At 33.0% G+C, this 20,078-nt stretch overlaps 1 protein-coding gene across 3 annotated transcripts; it reads left to right on the forward strand.

Annotated features, from left to right (window-relative positions):
- The first annotated feature begins 1,172 nt into the window (after positions 1 to 1,172).
- Positions 1,173 to 19,484, forward strand: lhx9 (LIM homeobox 9). Of its 3 annotated transcripts, XM_034028984.2 has the most exons (6): positions 1,173 to 1,375; positions 6,204 to 6,415; positions 7,976 to 8,178; positions 10,422 to 10,777; positions 14,674 to 14,876; positions 15,518 to 17,972. In XM_034028984.2, the coding sequence occupies exons 2-6, from the start codon at positions 6,242 to 6,244 to the stop codon at positions 15,773 to 15,775; spliced, it is 1,194 nt and encodes a 397-aa protein (XP_033884875.1). In that variant the 5' UTR covers positions 1,173 to 1,375; positions 6,204 to 6,241; the 3' UTR covers positions 15,776 to 17,972. The 3 variants fall into 3 exon arrangements, with proteins under 3 accessions (XP_033884875.1, XP_034780677.1, XP_034780678.1); XM_034924786.2 differs by lacking the exon at positions 1,173 to 1,375 and having other exon boundaries at positions 1,391 to 6,415; positions 10,425 to 10,777; XM_034924787.2 differs by lacking the exons at positions 1,173 to 1,375; positions 15,518 to 17,972 and adding an exon at positions 17,979 to 19,484 and having other exon boundaries at positions 1,395 to 6,415.
- Positions 19,485 to 20,078: the final 594 nt, after the last annotated feature.

Below are 20,078 nucleotides of genomic sequence, written 5' to 3' on the forward strand. Positions count from 1 at the left end.
ATATGTCGCTCGTTTAAATATTAAACTGTGTCAGTCATTTTACCATTTTTGCCCGAGGGCTGTACACTACTTGTTATGACATCTGCTAATTGGGATCCCAAGGTGATAAACGGGCCAATGAATCGAGACTGTGTAGTCTTGGCAAATTAACGAGTGGACTGCAAAATCACTTTGTAAAGTCTGCAAAAATGAAGCCAATATGCAAACCATCTATTTAAAAAAATCAAATTGCTGTCAGGTTTACTTGCTTTCACCGATTCTTGCTGGCAAAATCTGTGTTTAAATGATGGCCAATAAATAGTCAACACCAACAGAGTCATTTCTAAATAATTAATAGCTATATAACCCCATAATATATGTTTAAACCAATCCCATTAAATGTGTATCATAAAGATCATCCACAACGACAGTATTCCTATATTTTGGCTAATTCATATCCCATGGACAGTGTTTAACCAAATACCATCAAGTCGTAGTATTAAATATATGATTACTAAAGTTTAAATTTAAAAAAAATGCAATTTCCTCTTATTCATTATATGACGACATATAGCTTAATAAATATACGGTTATGGGAAATGCAATATGGTGTTAAGTGAAATTGGCTATGATACAGTCTGTCTACGCTAGGTTTATCTTTATTGGACTCCATGCCTTGCATACATATGAAATTAAAATCTAACAATAACGTTTTTGTGATTTGTTTAATTTTATTAATGTATTTGTTTTCTTTTTTCTGTATCTTGTATTATCGTAGTTGTATGGACATTCATGAGGTGGAATACGCCTATGAATAAGTAGGCTAGTCTAAAAAATCTAAAACATTTCCATATATTTGTATATGTTTTTGAAATCTTGTTGCTTACAGTGGTAAAGGAAGTCCACTTTAGCTTAGCCAACGTTGATGTTACCTTAATGTATATGTAAATTGATTGCTGCCTGTGTTATTCAGCCTGCAGTAAGTTGTATGTAAATGTCATACCTTATGATATTTTAAGGTTGACTTATATTTCATCGGTGGCTATTAGAAAATAAGAAATTATGTTTTCAAATATGATAAATATACATAGGTCTATTTATACACCTCTAAATTCAGGTATCATACAGATAAGGTAAGCTATAGGCTACTGTCCAGGCAGAGTTGGGGGGGGGGGGGGGGATCAGGGATCAGTCAGCAATGTAGAAGGCTGTGAAGAACGAAGGAGAGTTTCTATCCACCAAGCAGCTGGTTTATTTTAATTAACACGGGGACTCTGCAAGAAACAAGGAACAACCCCCATCTACTGGCAGAATCACTGCCATCTCTTCCCCATCACATATCCACCCTCAGTCACCGGTGCACATTTTCACATTGGGAAGCTTCTAAGACCTCAAGGTAAGATAATAGGGCCTTTTCTTTATTGCGATTTAAAATGGCAAGGCTGTGCATTATACTTTATATTATAGAAATTATATTTTTAACATTTAGTATATGCATGTCGAATTTCCTTAGCAAACTAAGAAAGCATTGCTGCAGCAGAGTTGTCGGGGACAGCGGTTTCTTCTGATGCGAATTTGATAACTGGCAGGTATTGTTTGGAAAGCCAATAGGGCAACGTACCTGTCCCGTAACGTCACATCGTAATCCGGATTTTAAACGTGGTGTATTGTGGAATGTAGATTGGTTATCGGCGTAAATTGTTACACATCTTTAGAGTGGCAAGGGTTTGAAATTAGAAGAAGCCTGGACATAGACTGTTTTACAATACATTAAATAATTAATAATGCAGTATTTTTTTTTGTAGTTAACAAATAGTCGCCCAAAACAGATCATGGCGTTGTTGATTACAGTTTTCCATACCCGGGTATTACTAGCAATTGCATTATGTAGGTAGTAGGTTGGTGTGTTAATTACAATGTATTTGCCCAGACATAAACGGCACCCGAATATTATAGCTATTACATCTTAATATTTTGTTTATATTTTTCAACATGGAAATACACAATACTACACAACGCAAGTATTTTACACGAGAAGCTAATTAGTGCTATGACATTAATTTATTATCAAGTTGAACATGCTTTTGACAAAAGCAACTTATTTTTTGTATTATTGCTATTTTTACATTTTTAAAAATTTGCAATAAGTGAAAAGTTGTATCATAATTGCAGAACTGGCTTTTGCCATTAAAAAAAAATAAAAAAAATACTTTGCAAACTATATATATGTATAGTATTACTAAAGGATTAGATAAATGGGGCATTCAGAAAAAGAAAATAGGAGGCACTTTTTTACCCAGAGAATTGCGAGGGTCTGGAACCAACTCCCCTGTAATGTTGTTGAAGCTGACACCCTGAGATCCTTCAAAAAGCTGCTTGATGAGATTCTGGGATCAATAAGCTACTAACAACCAAACGAGCAAGATGGGCCGAATGGCCTCCTCTCGTTTGTAAACTTTCTTATGTTCTTATGTTCCTATGTACTGATCTGTAGGCCTATAATTCGATTTATAATTATATGCCATGTTCAAATCAGAAAGTAATTTAAAACCATGCATGCTATTCCACGTCTCTGAACAATGTCAGTGTCTAATTCGATCGAGAGCGATAGCCTATATAAGAAAATAACTTTAAAAAAGAAAACATTGGTATCAAATTAGTATCAAATACATTATACATAATGTACAGTAAAAAAAAAAACGTTTTAACAACTAGTCAACCTTTTGATTGTAGGCCTATACATTGTTTAGTTATATTTGTGTGCATGGCATGTCATTGCACAAGGGATCTTGCGTAAATCCTTCACGCTGTAATAGCTTTCACTTCTTAGCCCGTGGTCAAGACTTATGAGGTTTACCAGGCAAATCTCATGCAAATAATTTATTTAAGACCATACAGGTTAAGAAGAGAAACAGTCTCTCCGAAATGTCTTAACACTTCCATACAATAGGCTAATAAAACCATGGCACTCGGTTTTCTAAGGGGGGAAGGAAGACTACTGTATATTTCAAAATAACAAACGCATAATGTCAGAAGAAGAATTGACCTTAGTATTCGCAAAAGTAATTGGTTTAATTGGTGAGCACGTGAACTGCTTTTCTTTTAAAATGTGTTATGCTGGGTAAAGCCAATTACCAGGCAGCCTTTATTGAAGTTCACAACCAAAGGTTTGAAAATATTTCAAATTAAAATTTCAATATGTTTAATTTTGCAAATTTCACACAAATCATCCTAGATCATGTGTAATAAGGTTGTACGATGAATATGCTGTTATTTCATTTACAACTAATGTTTAACAAAGCTAACTGTTTATATTATTAATAATATTGTTTTACATGTATTTATGTTTTATTTATTTTAGTATAGACCCTTATATGTTGCAGATTCAAGGTTAAGTACGTATTTTCCCTTCGTGTATACATCGCTGGTGTCATTAAAATTATCGAGAATACGTTACACAGGACTGACGGAGCGAAAACAATAGTCTCCTTAATTAATAGCGAATCCAGGTTGTGAGGTTTAGCCTTTCTGAGTTGTGCTATTGGAGCGGCCAATTACATGTTGTTGTGCTATTGAGCCGAGATGGCTATGGAAATGAAACATTTTTCCAAGTATCTGTGTTGGCAAGGATCACTATACTGCACCTGCGGATTTGCATTGAGCGAGAGGGAAAGTACTTTCCTTTATTTAGAAAAACCAAAAACAAAATAAACTACTCATCCATCTATTAATATGTTTGTTTTGAAAAGGACCGGTATAAAAGGTAATGAACCGCTTTACAAGACTGAGATGGTGGGGAATTGAAACATTACAATTGAACCGTAAATGCATGCGTTCATTAAAGCAATCAAAATGTAACCCTGCACTGTGCTTTTTGAACTTTAGGACATCGTAATTATAAAGCACTTAATCTAGCATTAAAAACACAAAATGCATGATTAAGAAAAACTACAGCATTCTAATTTACAACAGGCTGAACTATTTGCATTACAACATCTCTCATTTCCATTCACACAAGTTTGCTTACAGCATTTGTTGCTATCCTGCACAGCTTTTTAAAAATATATGTGTTATCCTTATTTTATTTGTTGTAAAATAAAAATGTAATTCGTTAAATAATAATTATTTTTTTGGTTGGTTACAAATTATGAGATGTCCTGTCGCTTTCTTATTGGATTATAATATGTAATTCTCTCTCACTATTTTAAAGCTGTGCTTTTACATCCATATCTGCATGCAATGATTTCGTTAAACTGATAATATCTGTTCATCTATTTAACTCTGTTAATTCACAAATCTGTTGATGTAAACCAAATTTATTAGGAATGTCGTGCTGCTATAGAAAACACAACCTCGGATCATTGGGATTCCCACTGTGTATTAAAATGTCGAGGATAGATAGCTGTTTTATTTAAAGAGCATTGATTTCTCTTCAAAACGACTAATTACATTACTTACAGTAAATAGCAGGCCTGCTGTCAGATTACACCATGCCAACAAAAAAGCAAATCACAGTTTATTTCACTTGATTAGTATAATTTACACATGCAGTTGTGCCTTATGGACTGAATACCAGAGTCTGGATAGTGTGAGGAACTGCAAGTCCAGACCGCCACGTTTTGTATTTGTCTATTATACAACAAAAGCGGAGCAGTCAGATTAAAATTGGATGCTGACTAATTTCATTTTGTTTGTTAACAAGCTCGGGGAGGTATGTACATGGGGGCTGTGCAAAAATCAAATCTGATTTAGTGGGTGTTTTACACGCGAGTTTAAGGTGGATGCGGGGGTGGGGTGTAGTAGGATCCCTAAAGGTTAGAGGAGAGACGCCTCGCTACCTGAAGTTCCTGCAGAATGGTTTGAGGTGTAATCTATACAGTTGGCAGACGCTACCCCTGAAGGGATGGCGACATACTACTTCAAAGACAAAGGATTTAACTCCGCACACTGCTTTGCAATATGACACGTGGTAACGAACACTAAAAGTAGGTAGCAGACTATCATAAATTATTTGTTATAATAATAAATTAATACAAACTATTTAATTTAAAGACGTTTGAAATGCAACATGGTTTCAATAGATTGCACAAAACAGCTGTTCGGTCTACATACTTAAACTATAGGCTAAACAAACTACTTATTAGAACTGTCACACTGTTGTGTTGCAATAAAGATGACAATAAACTTAACACTGATTGCTTGTCCCTGCATTAAAATCAAAACATGAATTTGCTTATTCGTTTTCTCATTATTGTATACTGTGCATCATTGCTATTTATTTATATTTAGTCATGATTTCAGTAATATTTTCTTTGGACGTGTTAAAATATCCAACACAGTCAAGAAGTGATCTGTTATAATAACACATGAGGGTTCTTAGGGATCTATAGCCTCTCTATTGATAAGGAAACTGTTATTATTTGACAACAACCTGCTTGAGTAGCCGTGAAACTTTCTTGTGATTTTTTAAAAAAAATGTTTATTAGGTTTATATTAAACTCATCGCAGCAAAATGGAAAACTTTTCGCTGAATAACTTTTTACTATAAACGTGAAGCTAAATATATCACAGCATTTATTTAGCAAAACATATAACAGAAATAAATGACAACATATAGACTGTGTGTTTTAAACTGCAGCTCTGGGTAAGTATCTGAAAAGGGGTTCTTGTTCCAAAGATCCGGGGCGACGTTTGCTTAACTTATCCTGCGTAAAATACAAAGGACTAAAATGATTTGCAATAATTATCCAAATAAAAAGCATCACTACCACGTTGCCTATCTCTTTACTACTGCTGCCTATCACCAGGGGGTTGAGAAGAGTATGACAGGTCTTTGTTGCTGAACAGAAATCAGTGGCAATTCAGTGAGGGAGAACTCCTCCTACCCAATTATCCAAACTGGGCAGGCTTTTGCTCTCTTCACAAATAGGACAGAGCTCTGAAATCCAGGCAGTCCCAACCTGACCTTCAAGCACTTGGAACCCCTAAACGAAATCAGGGACTGCAAAAAAATACCGACCCTTACTACTATTATTATTGTTTGTTCCACCACTGTTTAATTTGGTTGCCTTATTATCTGGACTACACTTTTATGCAAGCTCATTACCAAGAGTGCTGCGAGGTTTTTTTGTTTGTTTTTTGTTCTTCTTTGCATTTTTTGTTAATAGTTTTAAGTTGTACTTGCAAAAGTTAAAGTAAGCATCTGTGTGTGTCTCTTGCTGTAGATATTTTTGGATGATCATCTAATACTCTTGGGGTGTATATGGAAGTTGTGGGGTGTAGGGCAGAAGAAAACACTTGCACATTCCGTCCATCAGCCATGCTTTTCCATGGAATCTCCGGGGATCATATCCAAGGAATCATGGAGGAGATGGAAAGGAGATCTAAATCGGAATCTCACCTGGTCAAGGGGGTCCAAATGAACGTAAGGGAAACGGTAAGGAGGACAAGATTAAAACAACAAATTATTTTCAAACACCTAAACAAACTACAGTCTTCTTCCATTAGTTTTATGACGCACTAGTAGGCAGGTATAAGGAGAACTGTGTTTTCTAAAAAGTTATTTTTTTCTGTTTGAGTTTGGTTAAATACACCTATTCAAGCAACTTGTTCAAATAATGTGTTATTATATTAATTATTTTTATTTCCCGTTAGAAAAAAAAAGAATGCACACACCGTATATTTGCTTATAATTCTCACTTTTTTTTGTAAAATGCATTAATGGTCAGTTATAATGTAACATGTGTATTGTATAATAGGCCTTGAGTAATACCCCATAGTATTGTATTCAAAGGCCTGTTAAAATGCGTTATAGACCCAGTTAAAACACGCAGAATAAAGTGAATAATGATATATATATATATATATATATATATATATATATATATATATATAGGTATCAGGTATTGTAAAATATTGTTAATATAATGTAAATAAAATGAATACATAGCTTAAATGTATGGGCATAGCATTTTTATTTGGGGAAATCATATTTTATTAGGATATTAGGATGACCAACCTTTTTTATTTACTAAAATAGTAGCCTAACTTTCGTCCGTGTTAAAAACGATTCGTGGTCATTTTGGAAAAAGGTCTTGATACACTTCATTAAAATAAAATAAAGTTTTCTCTCAATTATTACACATCCAAAAGTCACTATCACTTCAATGTAGTTGCAATTTGTTTCGCCTCGGTGCTACGCCACTTGAAATAAAAACAAACAAACAAAAAAAAACCTTTGTGGGCATGAGACTTGAATGGACCTAACTTGATTGCGAGAATGCATATATATATATATATATATATATATATATATATATATATATATATATATATATATATATATATATATATTCACCTTACATTACTCAAAGTTCATTGGCAGACTTTATTATTTTTGAGACGATACATACATAGTACCCCTGTCAAATCTTAAGCATACAGTTAAGTACCAGCCAAAACATATAGCCTATAATGGGGTTTCAGGAAGAAACTGTGTAACTGTGTATTACTTAAAAAGAAAGAAAGAAAGAGAAAGAAAGAAAGAAAGAAAGAAAGAAAGAAAGAAAGCAAGAAAGAAAGCATAGGCTCAAAGCAATGACAACAATGGAGAAAAGGCTAATACTTGAAACCCTTCCCCAAACAATTTCATATTGTTTTCAGAATAATGTTCGTGCATGTAATCCTATTTGGCTCTCTAGGACTACATATATTGTCATGAATTTGTGTTGTTAATAGATTATTATTTACTTATTTATGTATTTAGTGTGTGTATATGCCTCGGGTTATTAAATAGCTATATACAGGCGAACATCTTTAAAGGCTATCTTTTTAATGCACAACCAAACCTTTTGGATATTGAATTTTAATAACACGGAAAGTAATTTCTTAATTCGTTAGTAATCGTTGAAAACCCTAGCAGTGTATATAAAAATGCATCATTTGAGCTTCATTGATCAAAAATGACCATTTTCTTTTCCTTGGCAATTGTTTTTAGAGTATGCCGTCTATGAGTCCGGAGAAGCCTGCCTTGTGCGCTGGTTGTGGCAGTAAAATCTCTGACAGATATTATTTACTGGCGGTGGATAAGCAGTGGCACCTTAGGTGTCTCAAGTGCTGTGAATGTAAACTGGCCCTCGAATCTGAACTCACCTGTTTCGCAAAGGATGGCAGCATTTACTGCAAAGAGGATTACTACAGGTAAGCGCATAGACATTTAGATATAAAAGAATCGGATTACAGGAAAGTGTCAGCACACGTACAACATATATTTGCTATATTTGCATCCTGAGGCATTATAAAAAAAGAAAAAAAGCCATAATGCCACAGTAATGACGTCAAAAAGTGGTAATTCCTCTAGAGGAAAATATACTTGAACGCTGGCCCATTCGACTCCTCGAGACCATCACTTTCAATTCAAACACAAAATGTCTAGTTTTCAATCACTCGACAACACCCACAGTACAGACATGTTCTTAATGATCAACAAAATGAGAATATGTTTATATATATATATATATATATATATATATATATATATATATATATATATATATATATATATATATATATAAAGCTGGTACATTTGTATCTCAGAGAAACTGGAGAGGAACGTGAAATTAAAACAAGGAAAAGGCAATCGTCCAAATAAACCTTAAGCACTAACGGAACGACATAGAACGTCTGTACAGCGCTGAGCCTCGTCTTCTTTAATATTAACATCACAAGGATATCCATGTATTATAAAAAATAATAGATAGGCCTTCGGTCTCCTAATTTATGATGTCACAGAACCCCTAAAATAGATGGGCTTCATTGAGTTACAGGAAAATAATTCCATCTAGGGTTTCTGTGACATCATAAATTACAAGACAATGACAGAAACCCGAGATGGAATTGTTTTCCTGTAACTCACTGAAGATTCCTATCTATCTATCTATCTATCTATCTATCTATCTATCTATCTATCTATCTATCTATATATATATATATATATATATATATATATATATATATATATATATATAATACATGGATACCCTTGTGATGCTAATATTAAAGAAGACGAGGTTCAGCAATATAGGTCGTGTTTTTCGTTTTTTTTTGTTTTTTTTTTATAATAAGTGTTTTTCAGTGCTGTACAGACGTTCTATGTCGTTATCCGTTTAGTTTCTCTGAGATACGAATGTACTAGCTTTAGGCCTACATTTTTTTTTAAGTATTCTCATTTTGTTGATCATTAATTAACATGTCTGTACTGTGGGTCTTGTCGATTGATTGAAAACGAGACATTTTGTGGTCAAAGTTCAAGTATATTTTCCTCTAGAGGAATGATCACTTTTTGACTTCCTGTGGTATTATGCCTTTTTTTAATGGCTCAGGATGCAAATATAGCCTTCATTATATATATATATATATATATATATATATATATATATATATATATATATATATATATATATATATATATATACACTTTTAATTTTTAAACCTCTTTTTAAAATACACAAGCAGTGCATTATTTCTCGAAACCGAGACCTATACAGTACTTGCATTTGAAAAGTGCGGTGCTTTACTTGTGTATTTATTGTTGTTTATTTATGCAACAATTGTCTGTATCGCATACGGTGTTGCGTTTTTCAAGCAATGCATTTTGATTTCAAAATGTAACAGATGGAAAAAGTAATAACTTTAGACTATTACAATTTACTAGATGTTCAAATGCTACTTGCTGTGCTTGTCAGTATATCTAGGCTTATTGCAACAGAAAAAACAAGTACGGTAACACTTAAGTGTCTAATAATAAGTGTCTAATTCCAATGTAACTAACACATGATTTTCTACTGATTTCAAATGAAATTCCTATTGAATTCAAAAGCCACAAGCATGAGTTCATGACATACTTTTCATAACTTCATAACATTTCCCTTAATACACATGAAATAATCATGAACTGACACTTATTTTAAAGTGTTACCACAAGTACAGTAGCTGCATTTGCCTTTTCTGTGGATATTCATGTTGGCCTATATATGTACTGTAGGCATATATATATATATATATATATATATATATATATATATATATATATATATATATATATATATATATATATATATATATATATAAAATATGTGTGTGTGTGTGTGTGTGTGTGTGTGTGTGTGTGTGTGTGTGTGTGTGTGTGTATCAGGGGCGGATCCAGACTTTCATGAAGGGGGGAGGGGGGTATTTGTACACCAATGTAAACACATCACAATAGGGGCAAGGACTTGTTCGCTGTGTTCAAAGTTGCAAATACAGCAAGGGTGTTTAGTATTTCAAATGGAAAATGATGCATTTAAACTGTGTTTATCTAAATATGTTTAAGGCAATTTTGCAAATACAGTAAAAAAAATAAAAAATTAAAAAGGCTGTTATTTAAGACATGTTTGCTGTTTCAGAAGGTTCTCTGTGCAGAGATGTGCCCGCTGCCACCTTGGGATCTCGGCCTCGGAAATGGTGATGCGCGCCCGCGACTCGGTGTACCACTTGAGCTGCTTTACTTGTACCACGTGCAACAAGACGCTGACCACGGGAGACCACTTTGGCATGAAAGAAAACCTGGTGTACTGCAGGGTCCACTTCGAGACCCTTCTGCAAGGAGAATACCACCCCCAGTTAAACTACACCGAATTAGCTGCCAAAGGAGGGGGGATGGCGCTGCCTTACTTTAACGGCACTGGCACGGTACAGAAAGGGAGGCCAAGGAAGAGAAAGAGTCCGGCAATGGGAGTAGACATAGCCAATTACAATTCAGGTGGGTAGCACTAGGGTACTTCCATTATCACTTGTGGAAGTGAACAACACAGTCCCTTATTTACAAAGACAAACATGCAACAAAAAAGACATAGTTATTTAAAAAATAGCCTATCTAACCAAAAAAAAAAAAAAAAAAAAAAGACTAGGCTGCACATTAAAATGCACTAGTAATAGGTAAAGCGACAGCGATAAGGCCGAAATGGTAAATCAGCTGTTTATAAATACTACAGTTTAATTATAATAAATGCTCGTGCTATTTAATATTCAAAGAAGGCCTATCGTTTTGGCCGTTTTAAATTAAAATACAATGTGTACATAAACAGACAGTAAATAAAAAGAGAGAGAGAGAAAAAAACCGAACCATCCCTCAGGTGGTGTGTTCAATTAGGAGCTTTTAGACTAATTGTATTAATGTATTTGATTGTATTAGTTTTAATAGTATACCTGCCTTCCTATAAGCATATTACGCACTGTGCAAAAGCACCAACCTTGAACAAAATATTATACAAAACTAATGTTCCCTCCACTGAAACGTCAATACATTTATAATATTAGTACGCTCTCTCCTATATCCTTTATTCAGTTAAAAAAGTATATCTATAAGTTATTGAGCAAGTGAGTTTTATATATTTTTTTATAATCCGCCGCACTATAAACGAATTTGCAACACGTATGTTATGCATTATATATCGAAAAGTATTTAATATGTTTTATGAAGCGATAGCCAGCAAATTCTCATATTTTAAATATTGTGACTTTTTTAAATACCCTAGTAAATTGTTTCATAGCTTAGCAACCCCCCCTGAAGTTTATAGTTTATACGTGTAATAAGAACAAATGGAATGTTGAACTTACATGCTAAATTCTAATAATAACGTTTAACACTTACAATAAAGAACCTATAAGAAGAACTTTTTAAAAATTATAATTGCAACCAGTCAAGCCATGGAATCTTCTCATCATTGAAGTCATCATATTATTTTCCCAGTTCGTTTCTTTTGTAACCGTTTTTGTAATTATCGTTTGGTCGAGAAAGTTTGGCTTTGTGTGCCAAGTTTCTGCTGTTCGTCCTGAATGGAGTAAAATCGGGGTAATCTGCGTGTTAATTGTTCTGTGTTAATTGAAGGTGACGTAGGAATCCTGGCTTCCAACCAGTTTTTAATCACCCTCATAAGGTCGCCGCAGTTCACAAAATAACGAGACCGCCTGCACTAAAATAACACATTGTATCCCGAATAACACCTGCTGCAAAATAACACCAACACAATTGTCACGATGTTATTTAAAAAAAAAATGTTTCAATTCGTTTTTATAAGTTTTACATTACAGTTAATATGTTGCACTACGCCTAACGTTTGTTTTCTGACTAGATTTGCCAATGCACAAATAAAACCGTATAGAAAGTATGTCTTTTAAAAGGCCTTCTCGACACGAAGGCGGTATATAAGGAAATATATTAACACGAAATTCACTTTGATTGAATTCCATGTTTGTTTTCAATGTTAAAGAATAGTAAAAACAAACAACAATTGAATTGAATAATTGATTTGCTTTTTTTTGCATTGCAGTATATTCGTAACCGTCTTTTATACACAAAAATGGTTCCTGAGCATTCTATAGAATCGTTTTGGTTTCTTTGACTCGTGAACCCTTGTTTTGTTTGTGTTCTATGAAGAACCAGTCCTCTATATTGAATAATGCATAGTTCCAGAAACATAGTGTTCAAACTTTGAGGTTTTCCCTAGAGTTGTATAGGCTCAAATGGTTCAAGTTATAATCCATAATTATGACGCATATACTTATCAACCCCCTAATATTTCTATTTAGAAACATTTGGTTTTGTAATTAATTCGTTATATTGAACCCTGTGTTTGTTGTGCGGTACTTAGGAATGGTTCTTTATAGAACGTAAACCAAACTATGTAGAACATAGAAGGGCCTGGTAATTTCACACACTACTGTTCAGACACAGAAACGAAAAAATGACCTATTGTTTTAAAATTTACATTTATGTACAGTATATTGCTTTTCATTACTTGCATTATGTATGTCAATTATAGGCTTCTATATGGATTATTCTGTATTTTTATTGTTAAAGACAAAATAGGACAATAAGGCATTTTTTTATTGTTTTCAGATTATACATATATGATTATGTTTAAATATTAAGACCTATTCATTTTAAATAACACTGTGTAATGCAGATTATAAAACAGTGATGCTCTTTTTAATATTCAAATATTTCATAATTCAATTATTGAAATATAATTAAATATAATGAATTGATATTTTGATTGATTGTTGTACACATATGTTCGTTGCATGCACAACATTACGGATGTTTTTATAATATTATAGTATCTTGTTTTAAAATTATTATTTTAAAACCTAAAATCACAATTTATTACAATAAAATGCCCAAACTAAAAATGTCTTGTGCCTTGTTTTTTATGAGGAAGTTTTTGCTAGCATGGTGCTGTAGGGACCCCTGCTGGCCGCTTTTAGGCTGAAATTAATTCAAGCAAAGACGGCCTAGTAGCAGCATGGAATCGTTATTTAATTGAGTTTATAAATAAGGAAGCCTTTAAAAAATGGTAAATAACACAGACTAAATATCAGAATTGCCAAAACTAATATAAATCAGTATAGACAATGCTTTGGTGCAACATCAGCTCAGTCAATGGAAGATAAACACAAAATACCTGTTAAAGATTCAAATATAAATATATTTTAAATTTCTTCTGACATGTCTACCTTGTTGCAGTAAAATATATTTATAACTTAACTTAATACAAAAAAGAAGAAAAAGTAGGGAAAAGAGGCCTGCAATAAAAATAGGTTCATGAGTTTTATGGCAGCATCTTTTCAACAGGGACCCCTTGTCATTATAGAGCGCCAGTAATAACAAAATACCAAATTGTGATAAATACACCCTGAAAAAATATTACAACATTTTTTTCCATAGAGGCCAAGTTTTCACAGCTGGCCATACAGAAGAGAATAGGAAATCCTTTTGCTCTTTTAAAAATATATTTCATAAAGGATGAATTGTTCGCTTTTGACCCCTTTGGGCTTATAAACACACATACAGGTCAAATTTAATGTTGGCAGATGAGTAAGTTCATAAGAAAAGAGTGTTTGCAGGATGCACAACAAGTTTTGAGACAGATGGCTTATGTTTGCAGATATACCAAGTGCCCTGAAATTAGTATATTTTTCATTAGATTACAAATGAAACACACAACATAACGCCTCAAAAGACCCTTGAGTAATTTATTCTTAAATACTATCACATACGTAGATCATATGCAATTAAAATTAAGCAAAACATGCAACACACTCAATTTAACTGATGTAATGCCCTCAAGTAAATGAACTTGTATGTATTTTATCAGGTTGATGTGCTAGACTGTTTGGAATGGAGTTAAATTGCCCAACGTCCGCTGTGATGGCACGATGGGTTACAGTTTTCTTGTGTGCTGGCATGCTAAGGTTGAATAACATTTGAATGTCAGTTCTATTTTTAAATGAAAAGCAAAGCTTACACATGTTTTAGTAAAAAAAATATAATAATAATAATAATAATAATAATAATAATAATAATAATAATAATAATAATAATAGTTTAGGCAAATCCTCTTACCTCGTGGGTCTCTGTTTCATTTACCTGTAAAACTGGTTTAGAGGAGTGGAGAGATTGGGGAAAATAAGAGTTTTAAACACATCTAACATTTTTGGTGGGGCAAAATTTAACTTCCAACTATTTAATGTAATATATAATAGTATATGTACAGGATGATTATGTTAAACACATGTCACAATGTGAACTGCTTATGCCTGGAATAGTGTTTGGTTGTATTCTTATTTTGAGAGCTCTTGTTATTCTCCAATCAGGTTGTAATGAAAATGAGGCTAATCACTTGGACAGAGACCAGCAGCCTTACCCTGCCTCCCAGAAGTCCAAGCGCATGCGCACATCTTTCAAGCACAACCAGCTCCGCACTATGAAGTCATACTTTGCCATCAACCACAACCCTGATGCTAAAGACTTAAAACAACTGGCCCAGAAAACTGGGCTAACCAAAAGAGTTCTCCAGGTAAGCATGTCCTCAATTTGAATGTTACTGTTACTTTTTACCTTTATATTATTTACATAATCATTGTTTTGTATCAGGACCCATTCCATTGGTTGTATTAGAGGTAATGTAGTGTGGAGTAGGAGAGGAACACTGTTTCATTGTCAGGGCTTTGTTGTGTAGATGTGTATGTAACCCACTGCTTGTATCCAAACAGTGCCATTAACCGGTTCTGTTCAACAGATCAAGGATTTGGCTGTGCCCCAAGTATCAATATGCACACATTGATAAAATCAATAAGTTGCATTTTTTTCAGCACAGTTTGAAATGTATTACCATTATTAACCATGTTACAGTATTTATATTTGATTGGTGGAGGCAACATACAGCTTTAATTGATTTTTTTTATTTTTTATTGCTAGTTGATTCCTACCCATTAATTATAGAAAAACAGATGTGTCAAATCACCACCCCCCCCCCCCCCAGTTCTGTATGTGACAAAGTACATAATGTCGTCTTCTCTTTTACCTGTAGTACAACCTGTAGCAAAACAACTGTGGTTTTAATTAGATACAACAAATAATTGCAATTTAAAACAAATAGTTAAACAAATAAAGAAGAAGTAAAGAAAAGTAAAGAAATCAATTGGGATTGGTTTGCAGGTTTGGTTCCAAAACGCAAGAGCCAAATTCAGAAGGAACGTTTTGCGACAGGAGAATGGGGGTGTTGATAAAGCTGATGGCACTTCACTACCACCTCCACCCTCGTCAGACAGCGGCGCATTAACTCCACCCGGCACTGCAACCACTTTAACAGACCTGACCAATCCCACAATCACCGTAGTGACTTCAGTGACCTCTAGTCTGGACAGCCACGAATCCGGGAGTCCCTCACAAACTACCTTAACAAACCTTTTCTAACAGTTTACAAGACATTTTAAATGACCAGACAGATCATGGGAGAACAAACAAACAAACAAACAAACAGAAATCTTGATGTGTAGCATTTGCAACCACTTGGCAGCTGAGTTTTTAGCTAATATGTTCAAAACTTTTTATTTTGCATTGAGGAAGTTCAGCATTATAGACAGTTGTTTAAAGTGATCATGAGTTTATTTATTCCAATTTTAAAAATCATGTTGCAGCTCAAAAATAAATGTTTTACTTATTGTTTTAATTTTTTTATGAACACAAATAATTGACAGATATGAATATATGATTTTTTCATACCCAACATTAAATCCCATCACTATGTGCTAGATTTGTTATAACTTAATAATTTCCATTATGGAAATAAGTAAAATATTTATTTGTGAAATGTTTAGTAAACTTTCTAAAATAACTTAAGGAGAGATTTGTTCTTTCTTTTTTCCCTTATATTGAGTTTCATTGGATTGTAAGAAACCATCTGCCTATCAGCAACATATAACCTTTAAAACTATTGTATGGATTTGTTTTTAAATACTGCCTACATATTTATGTAAAATAATAACATGTTGTAAAAGGTAGCAATAGATAATTGTGAAGTACAAGGTTGTACACAGTATTTTCAGTTAATCGATATGCAGCAAATAACAAGTCCTAAAAATCTCAAATGACAATGTTCCTGAACTCAAAAGCCAGGTGGATGCTGACCTCAATCTATGTTTTGTTTTGTCATACTCCAGTTTACTGTAGCGGGAAGCTAACAGGACTATTGAGATCTGTACAGTGGTAATTGTTCATCTGGTAATCTTGATACATTGTATGAGATGTGTCAAATTCCAATACTGACAAAATTTGACTCAATTACTTATTGTTTTAAACTAAAACCAGACAAAGGGGAGTGGTATTATTAGCTAATTGTTCTAATAAAAAAGCACTTTTACCAATGCAGGCCTCAGTGCCTAAATACAATGGTAATGTGGTACACTCTTATTACAGATTACCAGTACATATTGTCTTAAGTGTAATTAAACGTTGACAATACACTGCCCAATAGAAAATGCATTATTAGATATGTTGCTCAGGGTGTTAGAAACTTACTGCTGTAAGAAAAAGAAAAAAAAAGAGAAAAAAGCAGGATCTAGAGCTGAAAAGGTACTAAGAAACTATTTTCAAAAAATAATGTCATTCACATCCTCAAAAAAAAACATTTTCATTTCATTACGGACATTTGCCACTGAACAGACCAAAAACATGTTTCTTCTGGCTGAAAGCTAAGGAAAACTATTGCTTGTATTAAGAACGTTTTATTGAAAGTGTCAAAAAGTTTTTTTTTGACAGAACAAAAATGGTACTATAGATCTACTTGCAGTAGATGCCTAACTCAGTTCTACTATGTGCCTTATGCTATAACTTGGGAGAAAGTTTGTGAAAATCAGGATATGTATGTTGTTTGTTTACTGATTCACATCCTTCTGACGCCTCGCTAGTTTTGTACTGTTTTAATTCTTATTTTCTGAAGATCTTTTTATGGTAAATCCTGTCGAAAGGGGTCAGAGATGTCATAGAAAGCAGCTGTGCACTCTTTCAGATATAGTTGGTAAATCCATGAATCTTATATATTGATCTTCGTGTTTATAGTACAGTAAGTGGTCTAACAAAATTGTCCATGTCTCTTTGTTCCTTGATAAAGATGGTGTATAGAAGCTATTTCCCCTTAAATATTTATGGACCAAACAGTTGTGATATATCTTATTAAATTTGTGTGAATAAAGTACTTCGTTTTTAATGAGTTTTATTTTTTATTATATTTTAAATCAAAAAAGTGTTGTGTTTATTCAAGAATGTGTGGTACTTTATACACTTTCTTTTTTCAGTGACATCATCTGATTGACTATCATTTAGTATCCGAATGCTCAATGCAAATTGTTTACTACAATTCATTTTTATTGCTTTCTTATTTTTTGCAACGTAATGCCCCACTGATTTGCAAATGAAACCCTATAGAAAATCAATACCAAACAGATAACTATAGGTAGTTGTTAATGCATGAAAATGTCTACAGTTAATAACTTAAACTCAACAAATGCTGGCAGGCATATATTTTATAACAAATAAAACTAAGCAGTAAAATAAATGCAGACCCCTAAAACCCAGGTTGCTCTGTAGTTTAATAAATTGTTACTATGATTTCTTTCAGGGAGAACAAATCTTGGGGCATTACAGCCACACTTCCCGACGTTTGAAAATCCCCTAAAGTATAAAAAGAAGGGGAAAACTTTGATCGGAATTCCTCAGCATGAAGACAAAGACATTATTAGGTTATGATAAATGCATATTTAAAACCTTTGAGCCAAAAATGTAAAAGAGACTTTTCAAATACCATTTCCTGAATGTTTGAACATATGAAGGAAAAAAAAAACTGTACTTTGATCTGTTCTTACATAAATGTAAAACAAGATACCACCTTTTTTGTATTGGATTGAAATTCATATCATTGGAAAAGTTGTATATATATTATATATATATTAAAAAAAAAACAGAGCAACTTGGTAGTAATCAGCTGGGGTAACTGCCCTATTCAAGAAAGCACATCCTCAATAATACAACACAATCATCATTTGACAGAAACACTTGTAAAAATCAGATTGCTAAAAAGTATGTCATAAATGTCATCTTTGTAAAGCATAGCCTCTTTAAAACTCAGTGACAGAATGTCCTTCAGACATTGCAGTACTCTTTCACTGGAATTTGACTGAATTTAAACAAACAAACAAACAAAAAAGAAATGAAAACTAAAATTAATAAACAGGACTCATTATTTGCATGCACTTTGTTAGCATTTCCTAAGATGTGTACGTTTCTGTATGATGCACTCTTTTTGATGTCAACTGTAAAATAAACTTGCTAGCTTCATTAATGTCAATTATACATTGTTTCAAGAAAAATACACATTTAGGTGCTCAGAAGAATTATCTAAATGCTTCAATACCCTTTAAAGGTACTTGCTATTCCCATCCCATTGCATAGAAAAATATTTATAAGTAAAAAAATAAAATAAAAAACATACAATGTAGCCTGCTATATTATTGCAGACTATGCAATTAGTGGAGCCATTGGATTATTGTCAGTCCTCTATAATTCAATCTTGCAAACCAGCATCATTTGAGAATGTAATACATGCATGCTCTTCATTTGACAAACCTCATTATTAAAAAATGATGGAGAAAAAAAAAATCAATGGAACTCACCCCAAACATTTATACCTTGTCTGACTGGCTCCCATGCTGACTTGGTTGAGAGTCACATGCACTTAACACATGCCTTTATTGTGTTGCTCTAATAAGAATGCTTAATAGAACAATGATTTCAGATACTGTGAGTTGGCTACCATGCATTATTACAATATATTGTATATACCTGGTTGGCGGGCCTGCACAGAGAACAAACAGTTTCAATGGGGACGACATTGATAACTGTTTAAACCACCACAATCTATGTTGCATAACAAAATAAAACATAAACATTTTGTTGTCTTGACATAATTTAAATGTATACATTTTGTATGATCACTAGTTCTATGTATTAGTGAATTTATTTATCAATGTATTATGAGAAGCGACATGGTTTTTCTTACAGTTTGTCCAACTACATAAAATATAGTAACAGAGAAAAATAAAAACAACAACATTCACCTAGCATAAAACACATTGCTGTCGATTTTCTTCATATTAGAATCTGTACTCTGTTTCAGACAAGTTATTTATTCAATATTTCATTCAACAAATAGACACAGACTGCTATACCTTTGACAAGGATTACTGGGCAAACATTTCAATGCAGCCTTTTACATAAGATTATATTTTCATAACGCACATTACTGGTAAATGATATATTAATGTACTTCTATGAAACTATTGTAGCTGAAATTTTACATCCATGATCTTTATCTGTTCATGTCTGGAAGAAGCCACTATAGTCTACAACAAAGGTACCTGTTTATTATTGAAGGTCTGTTAATAACTAAAAAGTTAATCAAAATAATAGCTTTACACATTAAGTTAAATTAACATTAAGAGCAATAGCTATAGGGCATACACACAGAAATCTAATGCAAGTGAAGTGCAAATAACATATTCAACCACAAAAGCCAAATCTATTTTTATACTGCTACAAGTATTTTAAAATGAAATTGAAACTTTTACTCATATATATATATATATATATATATATATATATATATATATATATAGATATAGATATAGATATATATGCTTATTTAAAACACATTTACCTATTT

The sequence above is a fragment of the Acipenser ruthenus genome, chromosome 12 (genome assembly GCF_902713425.1).
Source record: "Acipenser ruthenus chromosome 12, fAciRut3.2 maternal haplotype, whole genome shotgun sequence".
Taxonomy (NCBI): Eukaryota; Metazoa; Chordata; class Actinopteri; order Acipenseriformes; family Acipenseridae; genus Acipenser; species Acipenser ruthenus.